At 40.1% G+C, this 22,038-nt stretch overlaps 1 protein-coding gene across 1 annotated transcript; it reads left to right on the top strand.

Moving 5' to 3' along the window:
- Window positions 1–1,538: 1,538 nt before the first annotated feature.
- Window positions 1,539–21,284, top strand: WDR1 (WD repeat domain 1). The gene is made up of 15 exons (XM_040594055.1): window positions 1,539–1,810; window positions 2,129–2,250; window positions 5,938–6,028; window positions 8,977–9,124; window positions 10,490–10,670; window positions 12,137–12,214; window positions 12,940–13,020; window positions 13,139–13,372; window positions 14,203–14,290; window positions 15,566–15,722; window positions 16,381–16,468; window positions 17,541–17,651; window positions 18,151–18,324; window positions 19,455–19,599; window positions 19,913–21,284. The coding sequence occupies exons 1-15, from the start codon at window positions 1,795–1,797 to the stop codon at window positions 20,020–20,022; spliced, it is 1,824 nt and encodes a 607-aa protein (XP_040449989.1). The 5' UTR covers window positions 1,539–1,794; the 3' UTR covers window positions 20,023–21,284.
- Window positions 21,285–22,038: the final 754 nt, after the last annotated feature.

The following is a 22,038-nucleotide window of genomic DNA, read 5'->3' as shown; positions in this document are numbered from 1 at the left end:
TTTAGTGCAGAAGTGAAAAGTACAAAATGGTAACCCCAGCATCGTTGCATGCTGCCCTCAATGTTCCTTAAGCAGAGTGGCTACACAAGCCAGCTCAAGACAGGTTCTTGAGAAATTTCAGCATCCTTTCATCCTGAATACCTACACCTGTCTGTATGAGAGCCTCTATACCACTGCAGTGCTGATTCTTCCTGCATTTGAGAAGCTTTATTGATTTATTTGAGAAGCTTTATTTCTTCCCCGGCCATTCTCCCAGCCCCCAAAGGAGAATGACACAGGGATTCCCCATGGCTGTTTTACAGGTCGATTGGTCAAGAACGTGCCAAGAGCATTGCTATTACTATATACTATAATTTAAATGCTATGCAAGGCAGTCCTGTCATACCTATCTGTCCTGATAATTTTTCCCCATTTGAAAATGGGAAAATATGAAAAAACTAACTCACTTTATGAATGAAGCAAGTTAAAGGGACAAAAGCAGAAACCAGCAGCCATTTTCAGGAGTTTCTGCCTACTAGATATAGATGTTTTGCCTTGCTGTGTCATGCAGAACTGATGGTATACTCATGATTTATATTAATAGCATTGGAAGGAGAGATATCCAAAGTTATACAGCAAACAAGAAGGAGAGCATGTGGTTTTCCTCACAGTTTGTGTTTAAGCGGCCATCTTAACTTGGCCTCAAGGGACAACTGTGAGATAACCTTGGCGTTTGTAAAGCACTCAGCAGTAGCTGGAGTCGAATGGCATGAAACTATGGCAATATGCCCCAGATATTAATAATTATAATCACGACTGTTTGAGGGATGAGGTTAAGAGTGATCTTCAAAGAAATACTGACTGTGGGCAGACAGGAAGTGCCTCCCCAGAACCTCTAAAAAAGGAGGGAATCAAAGACCAGACGACCTGCAGAGTCTCTGTTGCAGAAGGCTACTACAGAGGACTCAGTCCCTCCTCACAACTACGATGGTTCCCAAGCAGAACTACAGGTCTGTCCTGTGAATCACTGACGGCACACACCCGCTGTCCCGAGAGCTATCACTGGGACAAATTCCCCACAGCAGCCACATTTAGCGATGGCGTGTGAGTCAGAGGCTGTTGCCTGACGGTGAAGAGAGATGCAGCTGCCTAACAGCCGCTCATCACGCGACAAGAGGGAGGAAATCCCGGCCTGCTGCCACACACACCGGCAGCTCCGGCTCCCTCAGCGTCCCTAGCGCTCCCCTCAGATCAGCGCGGATTTCCCCCACCCACAGCTGCACTACCCGCCTCAACCGTCCGCCCGCGCCCGCCAACGCCAACGACACGCAACGGCCGGCCCTGCGCATGCGCCCACGGGACGCGGCGCGGGGGAGGGGGCCGCGCATGCGCAGCCCGCCCGGCGGCGCCCACCGCGAGGCCGGGCAGAGCCGCCGTGTGGCGCCCGCTTGGCTCCCCGGCTCGCCCGCCCGCCGCGGCCTGCGCGCAGCAAACTGCCGGGGCGGGGCCGGCTCCTGCGGCCGCCCCAGCGCAGCCCCCGCCGGGCCCGTCCGAGCCGACGGCATTTCCGGGGGAGGGAGCGCGGCGCGGGCTGGCGGGGAGCTGCGCGGCGCCAGCAGTGTTGACTATATATGGTCAAAGGCAGGGGAGAGCGGCGGGCCGCGCGGACGCTTCCTGGTTCGTGCCGCTGGGCACCGCGGGGCTGAGGCGGCGGCGGGAGCGAGAGGCAGGTCCGCCGCGCTGCGCTGCGCTCGCCGCCCTTCCCAGCCCTTCCTTCCCAGCGCCACCGCCCGCCGCAGTAACAAGTGGGCGAGGATGCCGTACGAGATCAGTAAGCCCCCGACGCAGGCGGAGCGGGGGGGGGGCCGGAGCGGCGAGCCGCCGGGCGAGGGAGGGAGGGAGGGAGGGAGGGAGGGAGGGAGGGAGGGGGGCCGGGCGGCGGGGAGCCCCTCTAGCTGGGGGGCGGCCGGACGGCCCTGGACGCGGGCGCGGAGCCGGCGGCACCTCGCAGCCCCCTGACAGCAACAAGTGACCGCGTCTGCCGGCAGGGCGTGTAGCTGCTCGGCTTGCGGCCGGGAACGGGGAGAAATAAAACGTCTCTTCCCCCCCCCCCCCCCCCCCCCCCTATTTTTATTTCCTTTTCCCGTAGAAAAAGTGTTCGCCAGCCTCCCGCAAGTTGAACGAGGCGTTTCCAAAATTATCGGAGGTGATCCTAAGGGCAACAATTTTCTTTATACCAATGGAAAATGTGTCGTCATCAGGAACATTGATGTAATGTATCCTAATTTATTTGCTTTTGCTAAGTTGCATTTTGTTTTCCAGCCCCTCTCTGATAGCCTGTGCTTCATTCACACTTCGTAATTTCAATTGAGGTCACAGATCTGGGATCAGCATCAGGGGAATAAGCAGGGTGCATGACTCAGGTGTAACACCATCGGCAGCGACTGTAAAACCCTGTAGAGAACCCCAGTAAAACGTGTGGTTCTCTCCCTCTCTTTGCATAGGCTTTGTACAAGAGAGACTAGTATATCCTGGTTGGCCCTGTTTGTCTTAAGTATCACTGTTACGGAGTTGAGTGTTGTGTTTGCCTAATAAATGCACATTTGCTGTGTTGGCTTGTTAGAGAAGCATGCAAATAGTTGCGAGCCCTGATGTTCAAATGCATTAGTCCGCAGCTTCTTTCCCCCTCTCTGCCTCTCTTCCCTGCACTTCAGGAATCAAACCAGTTGTCATTTGCTTGACTCGGTGGTGAGCTGGGTGCACCGAGTTCTCAGCCCTGGTCACAGGGAACTTTTCTCATCGATTAATATTAGAATGCCCTAGTTAATGTTTCCGGTGGTGTGGAAGTTTAGGAGTTCTTTTCTTCTTTCATCTTAACTAGAGAAATGTTAAGTGAGTTATTTAAATTACTACTTTTCAAAGATGGCATCCCTTTGAGAAGTATGGAGGAAGCATTACAAGTCTAGGCTATTGTCTTGCTACTGGTTTTCAAAAAATATCAAATTCTCCCAAAGGTTTTCTTTCCTCTCTTAACTGCAGATTTGGCCTGCAGTGAGGAGAGCTGCAAGGGGGCCGGTCATATCTCTGGAATTTTCAGATCTCCACAACAATGGATTTGTTTATGGCTGCTTCTGTAAATTACTCTTGTAAACTGAGTTTTTATGAGCGGTTTTCCTGATTTTTCAGCATCCCTGCTATATTCAGGCATTTTTCTGTTGTCACACTGTAATACGGAAATGTTTCTAATAACTCAATTATTTGGAAATTTCTTGTTTGATATCCATCTAAATTCATCCACTTAAACCCAGAAATAAGCTTACACTCTGGTTTCAATGTCTCAGTATAATATTGTTGTAATAGTGTTTTGCTCTCGGTATCAAGAAAAGTTCAATTTTCTGAAACCAGAAGCTCCAGTTAAACCTTGTAATGGCACACACTGTGATGAGAGAAGAGAGAAAAGCCACTCCGCTTATGTTACAGTTTGCCTGAGTTATGGATTGTGACCTCCTCCCTTGCACTGTGATTAGTGCTTATCTGACCCGATTTTGTGGGTTAAATTGGAAGAAAACAACTTGCTTTTATCTTCCTGAATGAGCCCAGTGCAAATGTCAGTCCCAGTGTAAGCCAGAATGTAGAGTGCATGGCGTGATCTGAGTACAGGTGAGGTGGGATTGTGGGAATTGAAATTTAGAGTGTATAAACTCCCAAGGGAAGTTGAGAATGGAAGTCATTAATTCTTTCGATTTATGGTGTAGTGTGTGCCAGTACACAAACTTACCTAACTGTCAAGTCTGCTACCATTAATAATTGACAGGTGATGCTCTGCAGACAGCTACAGAATGTATTGTAGCAATGACACAAAAACTGACCAAAGCCCATGCTATGGCTTTTGTGACAGAGAATGTTGTGGTTTGTTCCTAACCCAGCATGGAAGTGTCCACTGTTAATGCAGTGCCATGCCTTCTCAGAATAACACTGAGGCCTGTGTAATAGTTTGCAACAACCAAATGAAATACTGGGAGATTTGTGTGTGAACAGTTCTCCAGTGAGATGGTTGTCCTCTAATTTAAAAAAAAAAAACAACCAAAAAACCCCCAACAAACAGGTCATCAAAATGCAGTGATCACCTTCCTCAAGTTTGAAGCTATCTAGTATTAGTTAATCAGTGGTGATGAATATAGCATTCGGGGTTAATGCTTGATATTTAAGCATGATCTAGAGACTTTCTTTAACAAGTAAAAGTCCTGGAACAGTACTGGACTAAGCACTGTAAGAAGAACAAGTGATATTTGTGAGGTTTCATACCTCGTTAATATTTTATCGTCTTCATGGGTCTAAGCCTACTTTGAAGCTTGGAACTTAAACTGCTCACTTTCATATGTGGCTCTCATTTCAGTGTTCGAAATTAGCCACATAAACTCACTCTTGTTGTTGAATCTAGTATTGGGTATTGCATTTGTCCCAGCTAACACTAAGATCTCTTTTTAGAAGTGGGTGGTTTTGGGGGTTTTGATAGGAAAGACAGACAAGTTAGAAAACTGACTTTACAAGCAGAAATAATATTATCAAATAAACAGCATTTAGTTTGACAGCTCTAACTTATTACCTGTTTCCAGAATCTGTTTACTAAATTTGGGAGTCTCTTTCATTTAACCCCTTAAGTTAGTCTTTTAACTCCACTTTCTCATCATCTTAGCTTCCTGGACTCTTAGAGCTTCTTGCTGTAAGATAGCAGCTACTTATGTATGCCATTACTAACAAAATGTGTGGAGGTTTGAGGTCCCTGAACTTGTAGGTGATGCAGCTACAGAATGGGGGAAACATTATCTTGTCTTGCATAGATAAAATCCAGTTGCGTGCAAAATGGAGAGTGACGTGCATGCTGTAAATGCATGATTGTGACTTAAGTAGGGCTTTAACACACTCGAGCAATGTAAAAGCAGGAATGAAAAAGAGAGCTGCTTCTTGCCTAAGTAAGCTGTATTCTGTCTCCTGAGATGTAGCAGCACTGCAACAGCAAGAACTCTTGGAAGCAGAAGACTGTCCGCTTTCTAACACAGAGCGGGTGTTTCAGTTTTTCCTTATTGGATGGCTGAGTCATACTGTAACATCAGGTGTTTTTTTCTGCTTTGGTTAGATCTGTATTAATTCTAGCAGTTAAAATGGGCTTTTGTTTAGACTGTATGAGTCAAGTTTCTGGAGCTCAAAGGTACTTGTGAACTGATAGAAAATGTTTTCTGGGGAATAGTCTATTATTGTTGTAGCATATATGCAGTGTATCTGGAAGAGGTGCAGAATTACTTTTTTATACAGTTAATCTGAGAGCTTTGATGTCATCCTTTTTTTGTGTGGTACCTCTGTGGTGTTAATGCTACTGATCAGCTGAGACACAGTCAGTTTTATTGTCCAGCCTGAAGCTTCTATAAATATGTTTTAAGACTGAAGAGAGAGAACTATGATGGAGTGACAGTGATTTTTTTCAGAATTCCAGTACAACTCTTGATACAATGTATGCTTAATTTTCTTTCTCAACTATAGTGGAACTTTTGGATGCGTGCTGCAAAGCACAGCCGTGTTTAGTATTGTGGGTAACTGCTTTACCTGGGCCAGCTCCATAGAAAGAAAGCCCGATGCTTGGTCTGTTATTTTTGGAGAGTGTTTTTCTACCTTTCAGCAGGTCTTGGAGAGGAAAGAGTCACAGCAGTTCTGGCTGTTAGAGGAAATGCTCTGTGTCAGTTGTTAGGGGTTAGTGTGTTTTTTTAGTGGTACTGGACAGCAGTGTTCTGCAATATGTACTGCATTTCTCAGTTTTAGGCAATAACTCAATTTGAGCTGGAAGGAAGGGTGTGAGAAGGCATGTAAGAAGAAATTCTGAATTTTGTCTTTGAATGTCTGATTCCATTCCTTTGAAAACTGGGCAATGCAACTTGGTAACCTTTTTTTTCCCCTTTAAACTAGAATCCTGCAATTGCTGACATCTACACTGAGCATGCCCATCAGGTTGTAGTTGCCAAGTATGCTCCCAGTGGATTCTACATAGCATCTGGAGGTAAGGTATTGGTGGTGCACATGATGTATCAGATACATGGACAGAGCTGTGAAAGTGCTTGATGCAAAACTTAACTGGCAAAAGAGGGTAGTAACACTTCACATTTATGTACAGGCTATACATAGTCAATGTAACATGCCTCAGTGGAATTATATATATGTGCCTGAGGGAGGAATCACTTCTGTAGTTGTTCCTCTAACCATTCACTAAAGCAGTGAATTTAGTGACATGCTTGATCTTTGTAAAAAATTATTTAAATTAAGAAGAACCCGGAAATGTACTTTAAATACTTAGTGTGAAGTGTTAAAGAGAAAAAAATCCTAGTGTAATAAAGACTTGTGTGTATGCAGCAGAATGAAAAGTTATTTCTGAAATACAGGACCGTTGTTTCCGTTTGTTAATAGATGTTGATACTTTGGGGGCAGGGGAGGGATTCTAGAAGAGCATATGCTCCTTTCTTTTCCCTCCTCCTTTCTTCCTGACCAAACTTGGCAAGACTTGGCATGACTTCTCTTACATTTGTAACCTGAACGAAACAAAGGTTTCTTTGGCAAGTTAGCAGGGGAAGAGGCTGATTCTCAGTTTCCATGTAATGCACGTGAATCAGTAGTCTGAGAGTGGCTAATGTTAATTTCTGGAATTGTTAGTGGAAACGGCTGCAGTTTTTGACTTGGGAAGAGCTAAACAAACTCTTTTAATAGAAGCTTGCTTCAAATAATTGATGTTTTCTCAGGAGGACTGGTAGACAGTTGAAGAATATTGACAAATACAATGTGATAACTTCCATTTCTTAATAATATTAGCAGTTACTCTGTGATATTTTTTTCTAAATCTGCTTGCCGTTATCAAGTAGAAATGCTTCAGCAGCAAATAATGTGCCCAAACCCAGAAATACTTTCTAGTAGTATATCTGAAAATAAAGCATTCTGACTATGAGCTCCTTAGGGAGTCCAGACTCATGTGCACATCTTGGTAGACTCATGTGGTAGAATGGGAGTTTCTCTCTCAGCAATTTAAAGGGAACAATATTTTTTTAAACATAAATTGGAATATGTATCTTTTGAGTACTGGGGAACCTTTAAGAGCACCGATAGCACAGCTTTTTTTCTTCTTTCCTGGTCCCTCCCCTCCATCTGAAAGGAACCAGAGCCAGGATTTTCTTGGCACAGTCTTGTGTGTGGACCATATGTCAAACTGAATAACTTCTTCAAATCTAGATTGCATTCTTTATTATACAGATTCGGTGTTCTAGGTTTGTGCTGTACTTAACCCTCAGAATATCCATCTATTTTGTTCTTGTGGCATTGTAGGTTTTCAGTCCTCTGTAAAAGAACAGTAATATATACAGAGCCTGATCTGTCAAGAAGTTTTTCATTAATATTCAGTATAAGGAAGCTCCTTGCTTCCTTAACAGGGGAATATTCAGTTGACTCTTCAGAAGTTTGTGTCATACCAGAGTAAATGAATTTAGGCTTCAGTATTTCCCTTAAGTGTCTTGTGTATGTGATTTATAAATAGTTTTGTGATACCGCTGAGCATGGGGTCTGAAGATAGTATCAGGCTATTTAAGCTGTTTCCAAGTATATCATTAAGATTCATTTCTCTATCTATAAATCTGCGTTAGCCGTGCAACCTGCATTAATACTTCATGTGTTTGATGAGACAGACCTTTGGCAATATGCTTTGTGGCTCTTTACGGTGATTTCTTTTACTGCAGTGTAACAGATGTAGTAATGGGAGATACCACAAAGTTAAAGCTATATACGTCCTATCTATTAATAGAAGGAGCAAACAATTAGATTCTGAAGTCCACATTAAAGTTCTGCTTCAATAACAAATTCTCTGTGTAAAATGAAGGATTCTGCATCTGTCCTTTTAGAAATGGAGAAGACTAGTCCATGATCAGGTCTCAAAGATACAAGTTTACTGTATGTCTAAATTGAAATGTAAGAATGTACCAATAAATGTGAACAGAACTCAAAAGCATTCTGCTGAGGTAAAGTTTATATATTTTAGCACATGGTTTATTCTAAAACAGTGGCTTTTCTGAAAAGAAACGGAATTTTGCTCTGTGGATTTCATTAGAGATGTGTAAAGCTGTCTGTGTAGAATGATTCCTCTGGTTATAATGCTGCACAACAGTAATTGCTCTGAATTGAAGAAGTTCTAGGGCTGTGTAATACTGAAAGGAGAAACTGTGACCAAGGAAGATTTCATTATATTAAGTCTTAAATTGTTAACGACCTGTGCTATGTCTGCTGCTTGTGACATTACCGTTTTTAAATATTCTGTTGGATTCCTTTGTAGTAATCCAGACGTTGCATGTGCATACCTGCACTATTAAGTGTGTACATACTTCTGTATAGAAAAAGTATACTGATGAATGTGCATGAAGAGAGCTTGATGGGCAAAAATTTCTTTGTATGTTTACATGTACATGGTATTTTTATGCAGAAGGGGTTTGCTTTGAAGGTACAAAAAAGCTGAGGTATGAATTTCAGTGTCTGCCACTGTCCACTGGATTGCTGTCTTAGTGTAGATGTAGGGCAACGTACTTCCCAATGAAGTGTGGGTAAGCTACTTTGTGACTGCCAGGGGGGCTGGTTTGGGGTTTGGTTTTTTTGTGTAACACAGCTACTTAAAACACACCAGCTGATTAGAGTTCCTATTCTTACTGCGTAATTTTTTGATGTGTGTTTGCAAAAGTTGTATTTATTGCTGCATGTCTTGAATCATACTATCTGGTTAAAAACATAGTTCGATGAAACGAATGTAGTCTTAAGCGTTCCTAAAACAAGTGATTTGTAGTAATTGGAATAGGGTAAGAATAATAGGTCCTTTGTACAAGTGATCAGTGTAGCTGAAAATCTGTATCCTGGCAGATTGCTGAGTCATGTGACTGAGTCATGCTGGAACAACAAATAGTTATACTCATTTTATTACGGCAGATGTCTCTGGAAAGCTGAGAATCTGGGATACTACACAGAAGGAACACCTACTGAAGTATGAGTATCAGCCATTTGCAGGAAAAATAAAGGACCTAGCCTGGACTGAAGACAGCAAGAGAATTGCTGTGGTTGGAGAAGGAAGAGAAAAGTAAGTAACTTTTTCGTGTGTGTACATACATACTGTAAACATCTGTATTCTAATAAAGCAGGTTCTTTGTAGAAAGCTTTTAATACTTCAACGGAAGAAAATCATGGCTTGTTTCCGGTTTAGGTTTCAAGTTATTCTGCAGCAGAATTCTTTATGCAGTATTTGACATCTGTAAAGCTCCTTTGAAAATACAGTTCTGTTAGAATTGCTCAGTTTGAAAATTGTGTAGGTCGTTTTTGTTTTTAAGAGGTGGGTATTTCATTCAGTGACAGCTGTTCAGTATGCCTTTTGGTGGGTTTTTTTGTCTTAATTCTGATAGAGTATGGAGAACCACAAGACAATTCTTCTTCTTTCACCCCTCCCAAATTGAGAGGACATCACTGAATAAGAGTTACAAAGTAGAGAAAAAAGTATCTGTATTTTCTCCCTCAGCAACATGCCCATATTTTTAGGCCTTACTATGATAAGTAAAAAAAAATCACAACCATTTGTCCTTACCTAAGTGAGGTTCCCATTTCAGTCAGGTGTGTGTCCTTTCTTTAATGTTTAAAGACTGACAGATCTTTAAGGCAGAGTCCAGACTAGGTAGTCTTATGCCTAAATGTCCAAACAGGTGCTTCTGTTCCCTGACCCTCTTCACCTTTTTTTTAATCACAGTCATGCACTGTGTCCTGTTACTGGAGAGAGTCTTTGTCCACCATTGCTCCATCAACCCCCACCTGTCCTTGGGTAGATAATACATAAATTTGCTCTCCTACCTCAAAAAGTTTACCAGTTTACTTTTAGGTGAATGCACTTTCAGTCTAGAATGTTGTTGAAGTGACTCTATATAACCCTTTTTAATAGAGATGCTCTGGCAGTTTATTACCACTGTATTGATTGTGCTGTGGTATTGTTTTTTAAGGTGATGTAAAGTAAGAATGACAAAAATGCTGTCAAAACTCTTCGTCCTTAAACCTTTAAGTAATAATATTTGTAAAAGTGGTGGTACCCAATCTAGGTTACGTAATCAGGTAAATGATACAATGTCATTGTTATCCTAGCTTTCTGCATTCTGCATAGTCACTAAGCAGATAGAGTAATTTACTGCTTTCGTAAACAGGAGTATCTTTTGGATCCCTGAATTTTAGAAGTTTTATACATAAAATCGGTTTTCCCCTTCAGCAGATGTCTCCTATTGAACATTAAGTTCTCTCTTGGGCAAGATCTCAGCCTTCAGGGAACTATCATGCACTTGCATGAGATTAACGAGATGACCTAATTTCTTTTCTTTGAGTACACTCATATCTGATGTTTACAGATGCTAGAGGGGTTAATCTACATGTAACTTTATGAGTTGTAGTTATTGTGTGCTTTTCTAACTAGATTTGGAGCAGTGTTCCTGTGGGATAGTGGTTCTTCTGTTGGTGAGATTACTGGGCACAACAAAGTGATCAATAGTGTGGACATTAAACAAACGAGACCATATCGTCTGGCAACTGGCAGTGATGACAACTGCGCTGCTTTCTTTGAGGGACCGCCATTCAAGTTCAAGTTTACAATAAGTGTGAGTTTAAGTTTAGATGTGTCTGTATTAAACTGTGCAGCAAGTTAACTAAAAGCTTTCCAACAAGCTTGCGGTTCTTGTAGAAAAAAAATTTCTACAGCGAGGAATGGATATGTAACTTCTACGGTCAATTCTCTTGTTTCAACGTTCCTTTTCACTCTATTTTCGTTTCTTTATTCTACTAGTTAAAATCTCTCGTGTAAATTAAATGAAGTCTGAAACTACTACATTTAAGACATTAATTGTTACTGGAAGCCAAAGAAAATAAAAAGCCAAGAGCTGCTGCAGCTGTTTCTCATGGCAGAATTCATGTCCCTTGACTCAACAAAAAAAACCAACCAAACAAACAAAAACTATTGCAGAGATACTGGATGTAATTGCAGTAGTAAATTCAAAATGTTCTTTATTTTTAAAAACACAGTAGTAGGCCTTTTATTTTCTTAAGTATGTGCCTTGTGTAGTCTTCATATGTTGACTTTAGTAAGGATTCCATTCCAGTTCTAGAAAAGGAATTGTTTCAAGGTCTGCAATCCAATGAAATGAGGTAGTTGCCTAATATATTTCTGAACTTAAGTTGATACTTGCGTTTTGCTAATCTGGTTCTTTTGGAACTCTGAAGTCTGAATTGCTTACCCGTGCTGCTTCGACTGGTACGTGATTCAGTCTTCCTTTGAAAGTGGTATTTGAGTTGGTACATAGGATTCTGTTATGGGCTGTTCTGTGGTTTAGAGTAGAACTTGTGGTATCATCAGGAAATAAAAAAAGTAGTTAAAGTAGGTTAGAACCTGCCTTTCATAATACTAAAAATAGTCTCCCAAATCTCTTTGCATGGGAGCTTTGGCCTCGTTGTGGCGCTTCCCTGTTTAACACGTGTTTTCTAGTTAGCGTGGTTTGAATAGTCTCCTACTTGTGAATAGTCTATTTGGGGAGTATACATCAGTCTTGCCTAGTTACTTCACAGAGCTGCCACTCATGCAGTCTCCCAGAAATGGAATTACAGTAAAATAATAAAACTTATTCTTCATTCATGCGTTTTTTACAATAAGAAGCCTAAAGTACTCTTCTGTGTATGAAACTTAATTGGGCCATGAAGCAAGAGTCAGAATTTGGAGAATGTTGCAGAAGAATTCAGTGACCAGAGGGGAAGAACCCCATGTTTGCATCTAGGCTGCAGCTGAGGGTTTTTTCCTACCTATCTCTGAAACTGGGTACTTATCTGGTATTGTGTTGTTTGAACTACATCAGTATTGATGTCACAGTTTTTTTTCCCTGGTCCCTTGTTGATCCCCATGATTCTCTTCAGAGAGAGGCTGGACTTGCTTTGTAGCCATTCCCTACAGCAGGCATCTCCTACACAGCTAATTTATGGCTTGTGTGAAAGAGAACTTCATTGTTACTGGACTCTCTTATGCATGTAAAGCTCTGTTCTTATTTTATATGCTGATTCTTATTCTTTTTTCCTACAGGACCATACACGGTTTGTGAACTGTGTGAGGTTTTCTCCTGATGGGAACAGATTTGCTACAGCTAGTGCAGATGGCCAGGTAAAAAGCAAGGAACTCTATTTGTAGCGATTTGAGCATGAGAAGATTTTCTTGTGCATTTTGGGAATAAGATTAGTATTGTAAAATCAATGTTGCTGCTTTTTTCATGCTAAGAAGTGACTGGTTTAAACTATTAAGTACTCTTCTATAAAGCTGTAACAGCTGATGTCAGCCAAACTGTTCTCACTCAGCTTTTTTCCCCATTCCACCTCCCGAGCGTATTACAGGTTATTTTGGCTGGAACACGTTAGACTTTTGAAATATGTATGTTCTTGTTACAATCCTGAGAAGTCTGGCTGAAGTACTGAACTCAGATAGCAACCCAGCTCCATGTGGAGTCCCTGCTCCATGTCAAAGGGCATTTGACAATGACACTGTTACCGTAGGTAGCTCCTCCTTCCAAGAAGGCACATTCCTGTGACTGCAGTGCTAAACAGCTGCTATCACAGCAGGAATTAAAAAATGTAAGATCTTCCAGAATGTCAGATGTCAGGATCCATTGTGCAGAGTGGCTTAGTGTGATTATTTACAATTGTCATCTCCTTTGTTGTATCAAATGCAGGAGAACTTGTGCCTCTTCTTCAAAAATCTGGTGTTTGATAAAACTGCAAGCATGCTACCTAACAAAAGAATGATCTGTACAGTACAAGTAATAGTGTTTCAGTTCTTGTTTTTTTCCTGTTTACTGCTTTTTCCTTTAAGTTATATGTCTGTGCTCTTTTAAGATTTTTGTCTATGATGGGAAGACTGGAGAGAAAATGTGTGCTCTTGGTGGAGGCAAAGCTCATGATGGAGGTATTTATGCTGTAAGTATCATTTCCTTTGTGCAAGTGGTCCATAGTATTTTATTTCCAAGTTCATGGACTGTGAAGTCTTGCAACAATTAATGCATTTACTATCTTGTAGTGACATTTGTTTTTGCAGATTAGTTGGAGCCCTGACAGTAGTCAGTTGCTTTCTGCCTCTGGAGATAAAACTGCTAAAATCTGGGATGTCGGTGCTAATTCTGTTGTCAGTACTTTTAACATGGGATCAAACGTATTGGATCAGCAGCTGGGTTGCTTGTGGCAAAAAGATCATTTACTGACTATCTCTCTGTCTGGCTATATCAATTATTTGGACAAGAACAATCCAAATAAGCCTTCACGTATCATAAAGGTAAGCTTCTATTGTTGCACTAGTTTCTGCAATAAATGACACTGTGGTTGAAGTTGGCTAGATGGAATAGTAGCTGTTGAAAAATGGTTGTGTTAAATTAGCATTGCCACACAAGCTATGTGTGACTCTTGCAAGTCACATGAATCAAGAAGTTAAAATGTTACGTGTGGTACTGTGCTTTGTGCAAATATACAGACTGATTTTAGTTTCAGTTAAGGTCATTAAGTCTTTAATAGCAGCTTTTAAGCATTCTTGAGATGGGGGGGCGGGGAAGTACAGTGCAGAGAGAATGAGACATCACTAGTAGTTTTCTGCTAGAACTAGTATATTGTGAACAAGGTGACTAGGGTTACTGTGCAATTGAGCTTCGATTTTAGGATTTAAAGAGTAAGCTGACACAGTACTCTCACGGGAACTTATATTTTTACATGAACTAGAAACAGACGTCCCAGATTCTTGATATTGCAGCTGTAATTCTGGTAGTTGGTGTGGGTACATGACTGTATTTAGTCGTCTTCCCTGAATCACTGTGAAAGCAAACTTTGTTGATGAAAAGTGCGTGAAAGTATTTTGGCCTAGCAAGATAATAAAGATATTCATGATGCCTATTCTTTCTCCTCAAGGAGTGGTACATGAAAATAGCTATGCTGCAACAGTTAAATGGCTGCACTGTTAATTAGTGATTTGTATTCTGGGTGACCTCTAATGCTTGTGAATAAAATGATACATTATTTTCTGAATAACCTATAATTCTTCTCAAACAGGTTTGACTTGAGTATGTGTTAGGATGAAAATTTGCCCATCAATAATGATTTGTGTCCTATTCACAGGGTCACAGTAAGTCAATTCAGTGTCTTACGGTGCATAACAATGGTGGGAAGTCCTATATTTACTCTGGAAGTAACGATGGTCATATTAATATCCTTTGAATGATAGTGATGCTTGTTCTAGCCTTATAGTCCGAGAGAGCTCATTAGGAGGAAAAAAGCTTTGCCAAAGACAAAAACTTACGCTTATTGGACACAAATGAATATTTTATGTTTGAAGAAGTTTATTTTGCTTTCCCGTAACTTGCCTATTTTACTGGTTGCCTTACACTTGCCTGCAAAACATAAGCCAGTTCTTGATTTCCAGTTGTCACTTCTTTGTGGTAGATTGTTAATAAAGAGAAGCAAGCAAATATGTAAATTAGCCTCTTCTAACTTTCTACGTGTTCTGTCATACATGCAAAATATGTCCTGTTGTCTGTTGTTACATGCAGTAAATAGCTAGATCTTAGCATGTGTTGGACATCATGTATCTAGGTTTTCAGATCGGGTAGGTACAAGAAAGATAAACTCCTGTTGACCTATCTCTGATCCATAACATGCATTTTTCTTTACAGCTGTTTTTTTCCCACCTTTTTTGTTTTCTGAAGTTCTGTGACACGTTGTGTTCTTTATTTGGTATCCCAAATGTCATCAGGCCTCTCACTACTGAAGAGAACCTGTACTTCTTTTGAGACTTTATTTCACTTCTGTTTGTTTCTGGAGCAAAACACTGGGAATGCAGCCTGGTTCCCAGAGGGCATGTTAGAGGTTGGGATGTGTTCAGCTAGAAGACTGTTGGCTTTTCTTCACTAATCTGAAGCTTATAAATAAAAATGCAGTCCTTCATCCTGCCTGCCATGATGCATTAAAATGGTATCACATTGGCGTAAACTGTCATGTGTTTATGTAAACATGTGTCATGTTTACAAAGCTGTAGTATAGTGTTAATAGTTCAAACTGATGTTAACATAAAACATCAGGGAAAGCCAATGTTGCAGGACTTCTGACTATAATTCTTCAAAAAGTATTTCCTATCCTCAGACCTAATGCTAATTGTTCTAGTATTTGCTGCTGTTTGTGGTAGGTCATTTAGCTCATTACAGAACATGAGAGATTCATTCAATAAATGTTTTGAGGGTATGTGATTTGGTTGAACCCTGGACAGGTTGCCCAGGGAGATGTAGTGTCTCCATCCCTAGAGGCAGTCGAAACCCAGCAGAATGGGCAGCCTGTCGTAGCTGATGCTGATCTGAGCAGTGGGTTGGACTAAACAATCTCAAAGAGGTCCCATCTGCCCTTAGCTACCTGTCAGTTATTTAACTGTTCATGATGTTGTATCTAACTGCACCAGTATCTTCAAATGTTCCTTAATTCTATTATGCACATTATTGGGATTCTGAAACTGGAGAGAACGATGGCTTTTCTGGGAAAGGCCATACAAACCAGGTTTCTAGAATGGCGGTGGATGAAATGGATCAGCTGGTCACCTGCAGTATGGATGACACCGTGCGCTATACCAACCTTAGCAAAAGGGACTACAGGTTAGTTAAAATGTTACCTTTTATTGTAGTATGGCAGCCCTAAATATTTTACAGCAAGAGTTTTGTTGATTTATAAGGTAAATAATTCTATGCTGCAATTAATTCAGGTTTTAAGTTGCCATGGAAACTGTAGAAATGATTGCCGTACCAATCTTGCTTTTTTCTGTGACAGCAGGAAATGTATCCCAGGCTCTTCAATTTATCTCATCCCTTCCACAGGTTACGTAGAGATCTGCCTTGTATTGGATGGCTTAGGGAACTGTGGGAAGGGCATCCATTTTATGATTCATAAATACCCAGGAATATTGGTAATAAATGTGGTTAGGAGGGGTGAGAAGCAGCTGTTTCTCCATGGACATCACAACTGAAGCAAAAAACTTTTTAAGAAATCCAATTAAGATCGAGTTAGTTTTAAAAAATCAGACTCTAATGTAGTAACTAACTTTCACTTTGAAGGTGTACTGCCTGAGCATGGTACTAATGCTTTAAACAGTAAACAACAAAACTTTGCAGATTATTTAAGAAAAAATCATTATGCATGTTCTTGATCATTAGTGGGTGATCATTTGAATAGACAATTTGAAATAATGATAGATATGGCATAATTTTTTTCTGCTTTGTCCTTCCTGCTCTTCCACCTTGGCATGTCTTCCTCCAGTGGCCAGGATGCTGTGAAAATGGATGTTCAACCAAAATGTTTAGCTGTGGGTCCTGGTGGTTATACTGTAGTTCTGTGCATTGGACAAGTAAGTATTAACTTGTGGATTATCAACATAATTTCTTTGTTAATAATACCATGTATGGTAACATGATGGTTTCTGACAGATCTATCTAGTGTGGGATCACCTTGCACATCTGCAGAATTTCCTGATAAGAGCCATGGGAAATATAATTGCGCAGGATACTTGATAGGCTTGTGTTTCCGCATCCTGTACCAATGTGATAGTCTTATGTATAGATTTAAATTTCATATGATCCCTCATCTGAATTTGTTGTCAATACAGCTTTGTGCTGGAAAGCTCCACCAGTCTGAATTCTGCTCTTGCCTGATCTGTTAAGTGACACAATTTTGGGGAAAGGAAAGCTCCTGTGTTGTTTCTTGTTTGGTGGGTGGGTTTTTCCCCCAATTGATCTAATTAAGTAATGCTGTTGTACAGCGTTGGTAGCTCTAGTTTGCTTGCCAGTAGTATTCGTATCACGCAAAACCAGAGAGATTGTACCAGGGCTATCTTGCATCAAAGCATGCTTAATTTCTAATGATTTGTGTCTTCTGTATGGATGCTAATTTTATGCTTGGGACTTTCAGAAGTGTTGCCCAAACCTGTTTTCTATGGGCGTTATAATCCCAGTTGTCCATGTTATAGAACAGGATAGGAAATGGTCCTTAAAATTTAATTGCAATATTAACTTGCTACTAATTTGGTTCTGCCTCCCTTCCTTTAACAGAGAACCCAGAAGGCAGTAAGCATTGTTAAAAATACTGGTTTGTCCATATTTGTTTGATGTTCAAGCCAGATGAGGTGAAGCTGAAGGCAGTAGAACATGCCCTGCACTATCTAATTTAGAGGGCATAAGTAACTCCAGTACAGCAGATTAGTTAGTCACAGCACGTAAGCATTTCTTTTTGGGTTTGGTTGTTTTGTTATTTTGGCTTTTTTTTTTGTTTTAGAGTTTAAACTCTTCTCTAAGATCAAAATATACTAAACTTCTGAGCAATTGGAGTGAACTTGTATTGATGACTAAGCAGTTTGGATTAGTTATAGTTTGGTTTTAGGCACTTTGAAATAAGGGTCTTAGTTTCTGGGTTTCTATTTGCAGATTGTCTTGATGAAAGATAAGAAAAAATGTTTTGCAATTGATGACCTTGGGTATGAGCCTGAAGCTGTAGCCATTCATCCTGGAGGAGGGACAGCAGCAGTGGGAGGAGCGGTAAGGTTCAGCTTCCTAAAACTCTTTGTTTTGAACACTGGAACTAGTAACAGAAGCATTTAACCATAGTAGGTGTGTTGTGTTGAGATGTGGTAGTTTACTTGTTACAATACAGCTGTTGTTACGAACTGCTACCTATGTGTAACTGGTGGTCCTGGGCTTTCATGCCCCGGGTTCTCTGACCGTTGTAGCCTAATGTCTATTTCATTTTATCTTGTATTTGCTGTTTTTTACATTGTGAATTTGTTTTTAACCAGTGTGTGCTTGAAGTAGGCAAATTATTGATTTCAAGTCTATATTCTAGGCTTGGTAGATTGTAGCCAGCATAAATGAGTTCTTTATATACATAAAGGTTCTTTAAACTATTTCTTAATATAAGCACTACCAGATAGAATTGATACTGAATTTCTGGAACTTTTTGTAAGCCTTCCTCTTTCTATTGTAAAATGACTTTTTTGGTTTGTTTCTACCTTCCTCCTTCTTCACTATTAATTTGCAGGATGGGAATGTCCATTTATATTCAATCCAAGGAACCTCTTTGAAAAATGATAATAAGTCTTTGGAAGCTAAAGGTCCTGTTACAGACCTGGCATATTCTCACGATGGTGCCTTTCTTGCAGTCTGTGATGCAAACAAAGTTGTCACTGTCTTTAGTGTCACTGATGGCTATGCGGTAAGAACTGTTGTATTAGCAGTTTTGTTTAAAAACAAATTGACTGGCATCTCCTGTCTAAATCTGTTGTAAAATACAGTGTAGCTGGTGAGACTTAATTGTTAAATATTCTTTGTATTTTTTGTTTCTGTGACTTGTGTTTACCTGGTACTTTGCGTTAGTGTTGCTTTTCACAGCAGCCTATGTGAAGCCTCCAGAACATAAGAATAGGTGAGGAAACGTACAGCATAGGTTGGCTACTGGGCAAACATGCAAACATGTCTAATAGCTAACACATAATTAAATGGGGGAGAAATTGGATTTCCACAGGCTAGCAATAGTTAAATACAAAAGACTACAAAGTACGCAGGTTCCTTATTCAGGTCAGCTGAATTTGGTGTGTTTGGGTTTGGTTTTTTTTGGTTTGTGCTTTTTAAAGGAAAAAGTCAACAAAATACATGCATGCCTGTTAGAGAATTTGTATGCAGTATTGTAAAATGGACAAGAATGCAGGCTCCGTTTGATAAGAATCATGCAGTACAACAAAATGTAATTAAATAAATAAAACGTTGACAATAAAATTCTGCTGGCTGTGGTGCACAGTTCTATGGTAAGAACTAAGCAATGAAAGGGATACATTAGGTCAGGGAATCTTGCTTTATCTTTCAATCTAGTGTCTTTGAACCAAGAACCAAAAAATGGGCAATTTACACATATTGACTGCCCAGCTGATCAGCTTGTATAAAGTCATTAAGCTTTGACTGAAACTACACTGAAGTAAAAAATGCAGGATGCATTCCACAAACGCGCTTCATTCTCTAAGTAAAAATTGAAATAATTTTGCTTTTAGAAACATCTGTGGGGTTACTTTAAAAGTGACTAAGCAAGTGACTTGTTGCACATGCACTTTACAGATCCAGTCTTAGCACTTTTTACAAAAAGTTTGGATTTTATTGGCCTGATTAAGTGTTTCAAGAAACAGCGTAAAATGAAGCCATCACTTGGTTTGTTTAGGGCATCTATCTGTACTTAAGATACGTGTTGTCTGGAGTCTTGCTGTAGCTTATTGTGATGCTACACATTAAAAGTCAGTGATTTCCTGAAATAGCTTAGACTAACAAAATAACACTGTATCTCTGACTTTGAAATAGGAACATAATGTCTTTTACGGACACCATGCAAAAATAGTTTGTATTGCCTGGTCACCAGACAATGAACACTTTGCTTCTGGAGGTATGGACATGATGGTATATGTTTGGACCGTAAGTGATCCAGAGACCAGAGTAAAGATACCAGGTATGTTTCCGTCAGTATCGTACTTCTGAAAGTTGCTAGTGTTTCTTGAAACCCAACACAGTACCTGCTTTCTAGAACTCATGGTAAGCAGGCTTTGAATGTTCCCAAACAAATCTAGCCTTTATGTTAATCTTTATCTAGCTACAATAGCCAGTACTCTGCTGGTTTTTTTTTTTAAAGTTACTACGAACTAACATACACTACCAGTATTTAATGTAGCTGAAAATCACTTTTGGAATATGTGCTGAAGTTATTTTTATTTTGTCAGCTTAGCCTTCCTAATTCTTTTTTGTTATTTTGTGCTGCCATACAGATGCTCACAGGCTACATCATGTAAGCGGCTTGGCATGGTTGGATGAACATACTCTGGTAACAACATCCCATGATGCTTCTGTCAAAGAGTGGTCTATCTCCTACAATTGAAATAAGCCCTCTCTTTGGAAGGACCTAATCAGGGACTAGAACTACTGCAGTGGAACATAGCATTTCTCTTAAAGAATCTGTATTGGCCTCTGGGTCTGCTATCATATCCTCATATCTTTACAGGGTGTTCATATCTGTAATTAAATGTACTTTGAAAGCTTTAGCCAGTAACAGTTTGCACATGAAAAGCACTTAAATTATGTCTGGAGCTTAACCTTTGTGCTGAACATTCCAGAGGCAACAGCCAAGCAAGTTGGTGTGAAAGGTTCAGGCCTGAAAGATTCAAACTCAAATAAGTTGTCCTTTTCTAACCAAGAAACAGACTGTGTAGCATGAGAGTAATATTTCTCATTTTTTCTAATTACAGAACATTTCTGTACTAACGGTCATAGTAAGAGTATTTAGTTGTGATCTCTGAAACCAATCAAGCTGTGTGCAGCTACTGTATATTGCTTTGCTTCTCTGTACTGCACCAAACTGTTGCCTCAAATCTCCTCCAGATAACAATGGGGTACATACATAATAAACTTTTTATGTATTTCATGTCAAAGCTTTGTGGTTTATTTTAAGGTGGAAGTGTGGGTTTTTGATGTACTTACTGTTGTGGGTATAATGTTTACAAATAATCATTGTGGCAACTTCTTGTTTCAGAAACACACCTGTTATTCATGAATTAAGAATGTGTGGTCACTTCAATGTCAGAAAATAATTGTTTCAAAGATTAAAGATATTTTCTGTTTGAAGGAGGTGAAGCATGTTATTGTTCAAAAAAAATGCAGTACTTTACCACCTTTCTGAAAATACAGGAATTCAAGTGAAGCGCTGTTATGACTTGAAGTGATTTTTGAGAAGATGATGTTTGCGGAGTAAGTTTTACACCTTTGCATGTGCAGAGCAGTTGCATAGAAGCTGTGATCTAATGTGAACAGACCACGATCTTGTATTTAGTTCCCTTCTTACACGCTACAACACATTTAATTGATTTGAAGCTAGCAGTCAAACAAGAGTGGAGGAGCACACTCATGGAAAGCAGTAGGAAGATTTGTTACCATCTCTAAGTGGCCAAAAGAAGTTGTTGCTATCAAGAATTTTGGAAGACTTAGCACAGAAAGGTTTAAGTCATCACCATCACCCTTCCAGTGCTCTTTGGTTTTTATTAAGCTTTCTTTTCTGTGTGGACTTGTGTGTTGGTTTTTTTTTTTTACCAATCATATTTCTAATGACACTAATTACAGCAAATAAAGCGCTTTTGCTGCTTCTCATACTGTGGATCATTGCTCAATTGCTGAAAAAAATTGCCTGTCAAAAATTACTTGGTGAAACACCTTTAAAAGGATAAATGTTGATTTCTTGTTAGGGAGTGGTGGTCAGATATTTCCTGGTGTGCAAACCAACATTAGAACAGTTGACAGATTTTATCTAAGCAGAATATTCTACCTCATGGTTTCTTTGTGCTTGGTGTATCTCTCCATTACCAATTTTGCATGTCTGTTAACAATGCAAGGACAAGAGAAGGTTTGGAAAAAGGCATGCTTGAAATTAGGCCTAAGAATCAAATTAACAAGATATCTTAGTGTCTAGCTCCTAAAACTTGTTTTACTATTGCATCTGTTCACTGGGTTCTTGTTGTAGTTGAATCCCTGTCATTTAAGTAATGGTAAAAGGAGGGGTGGGGAGGAGAAAATTATGCAGATGCCTATGGGCAAAGAGCAGAATTCACTGGCAAATCCAGCTTTTTTGGGGCCTCTTAGCAAAATGTGGAAATTTTTTTGAGGGAAATGGCATCATTTGCTGAAGCCTGCTACTACTACTAGTGGATCCTTTGCTGTACATCAGAGCTTGTACACCCTGTCTGATAGGTGATGTGTAGGATGAGGTATTTTTTGATTCCTGGAAGACCTTGTAATACTGCTCATGTGGAATGCCTGTACTAAGACTTGTGTTTAGATGCCTGCCTGTGAGGGTGGTTGCTCGTGCTTCAGCTTCCATTGGATTTGTTTATTGGAATATGGCCTG

This window comes from Falco naumanni, chromosome 1 (assembly GCF_017639655.2).
Source record: "Falco naumanni isolate bFalNau1 chromosome 1, bFalNau1.pat, whole genome shotgun sequence".
Classification (NCBI taxonomy): Eukaryota; Metazoa; Chordata; class Aves; order Falconiformes; family Falconidae; genus Falco; species Falco naumanni.
The sequence above is the reverse complement of the archived record's forward strand: the minus strand, read 5'-3'. Positions and strand labels throughout refer to the sequence as shown.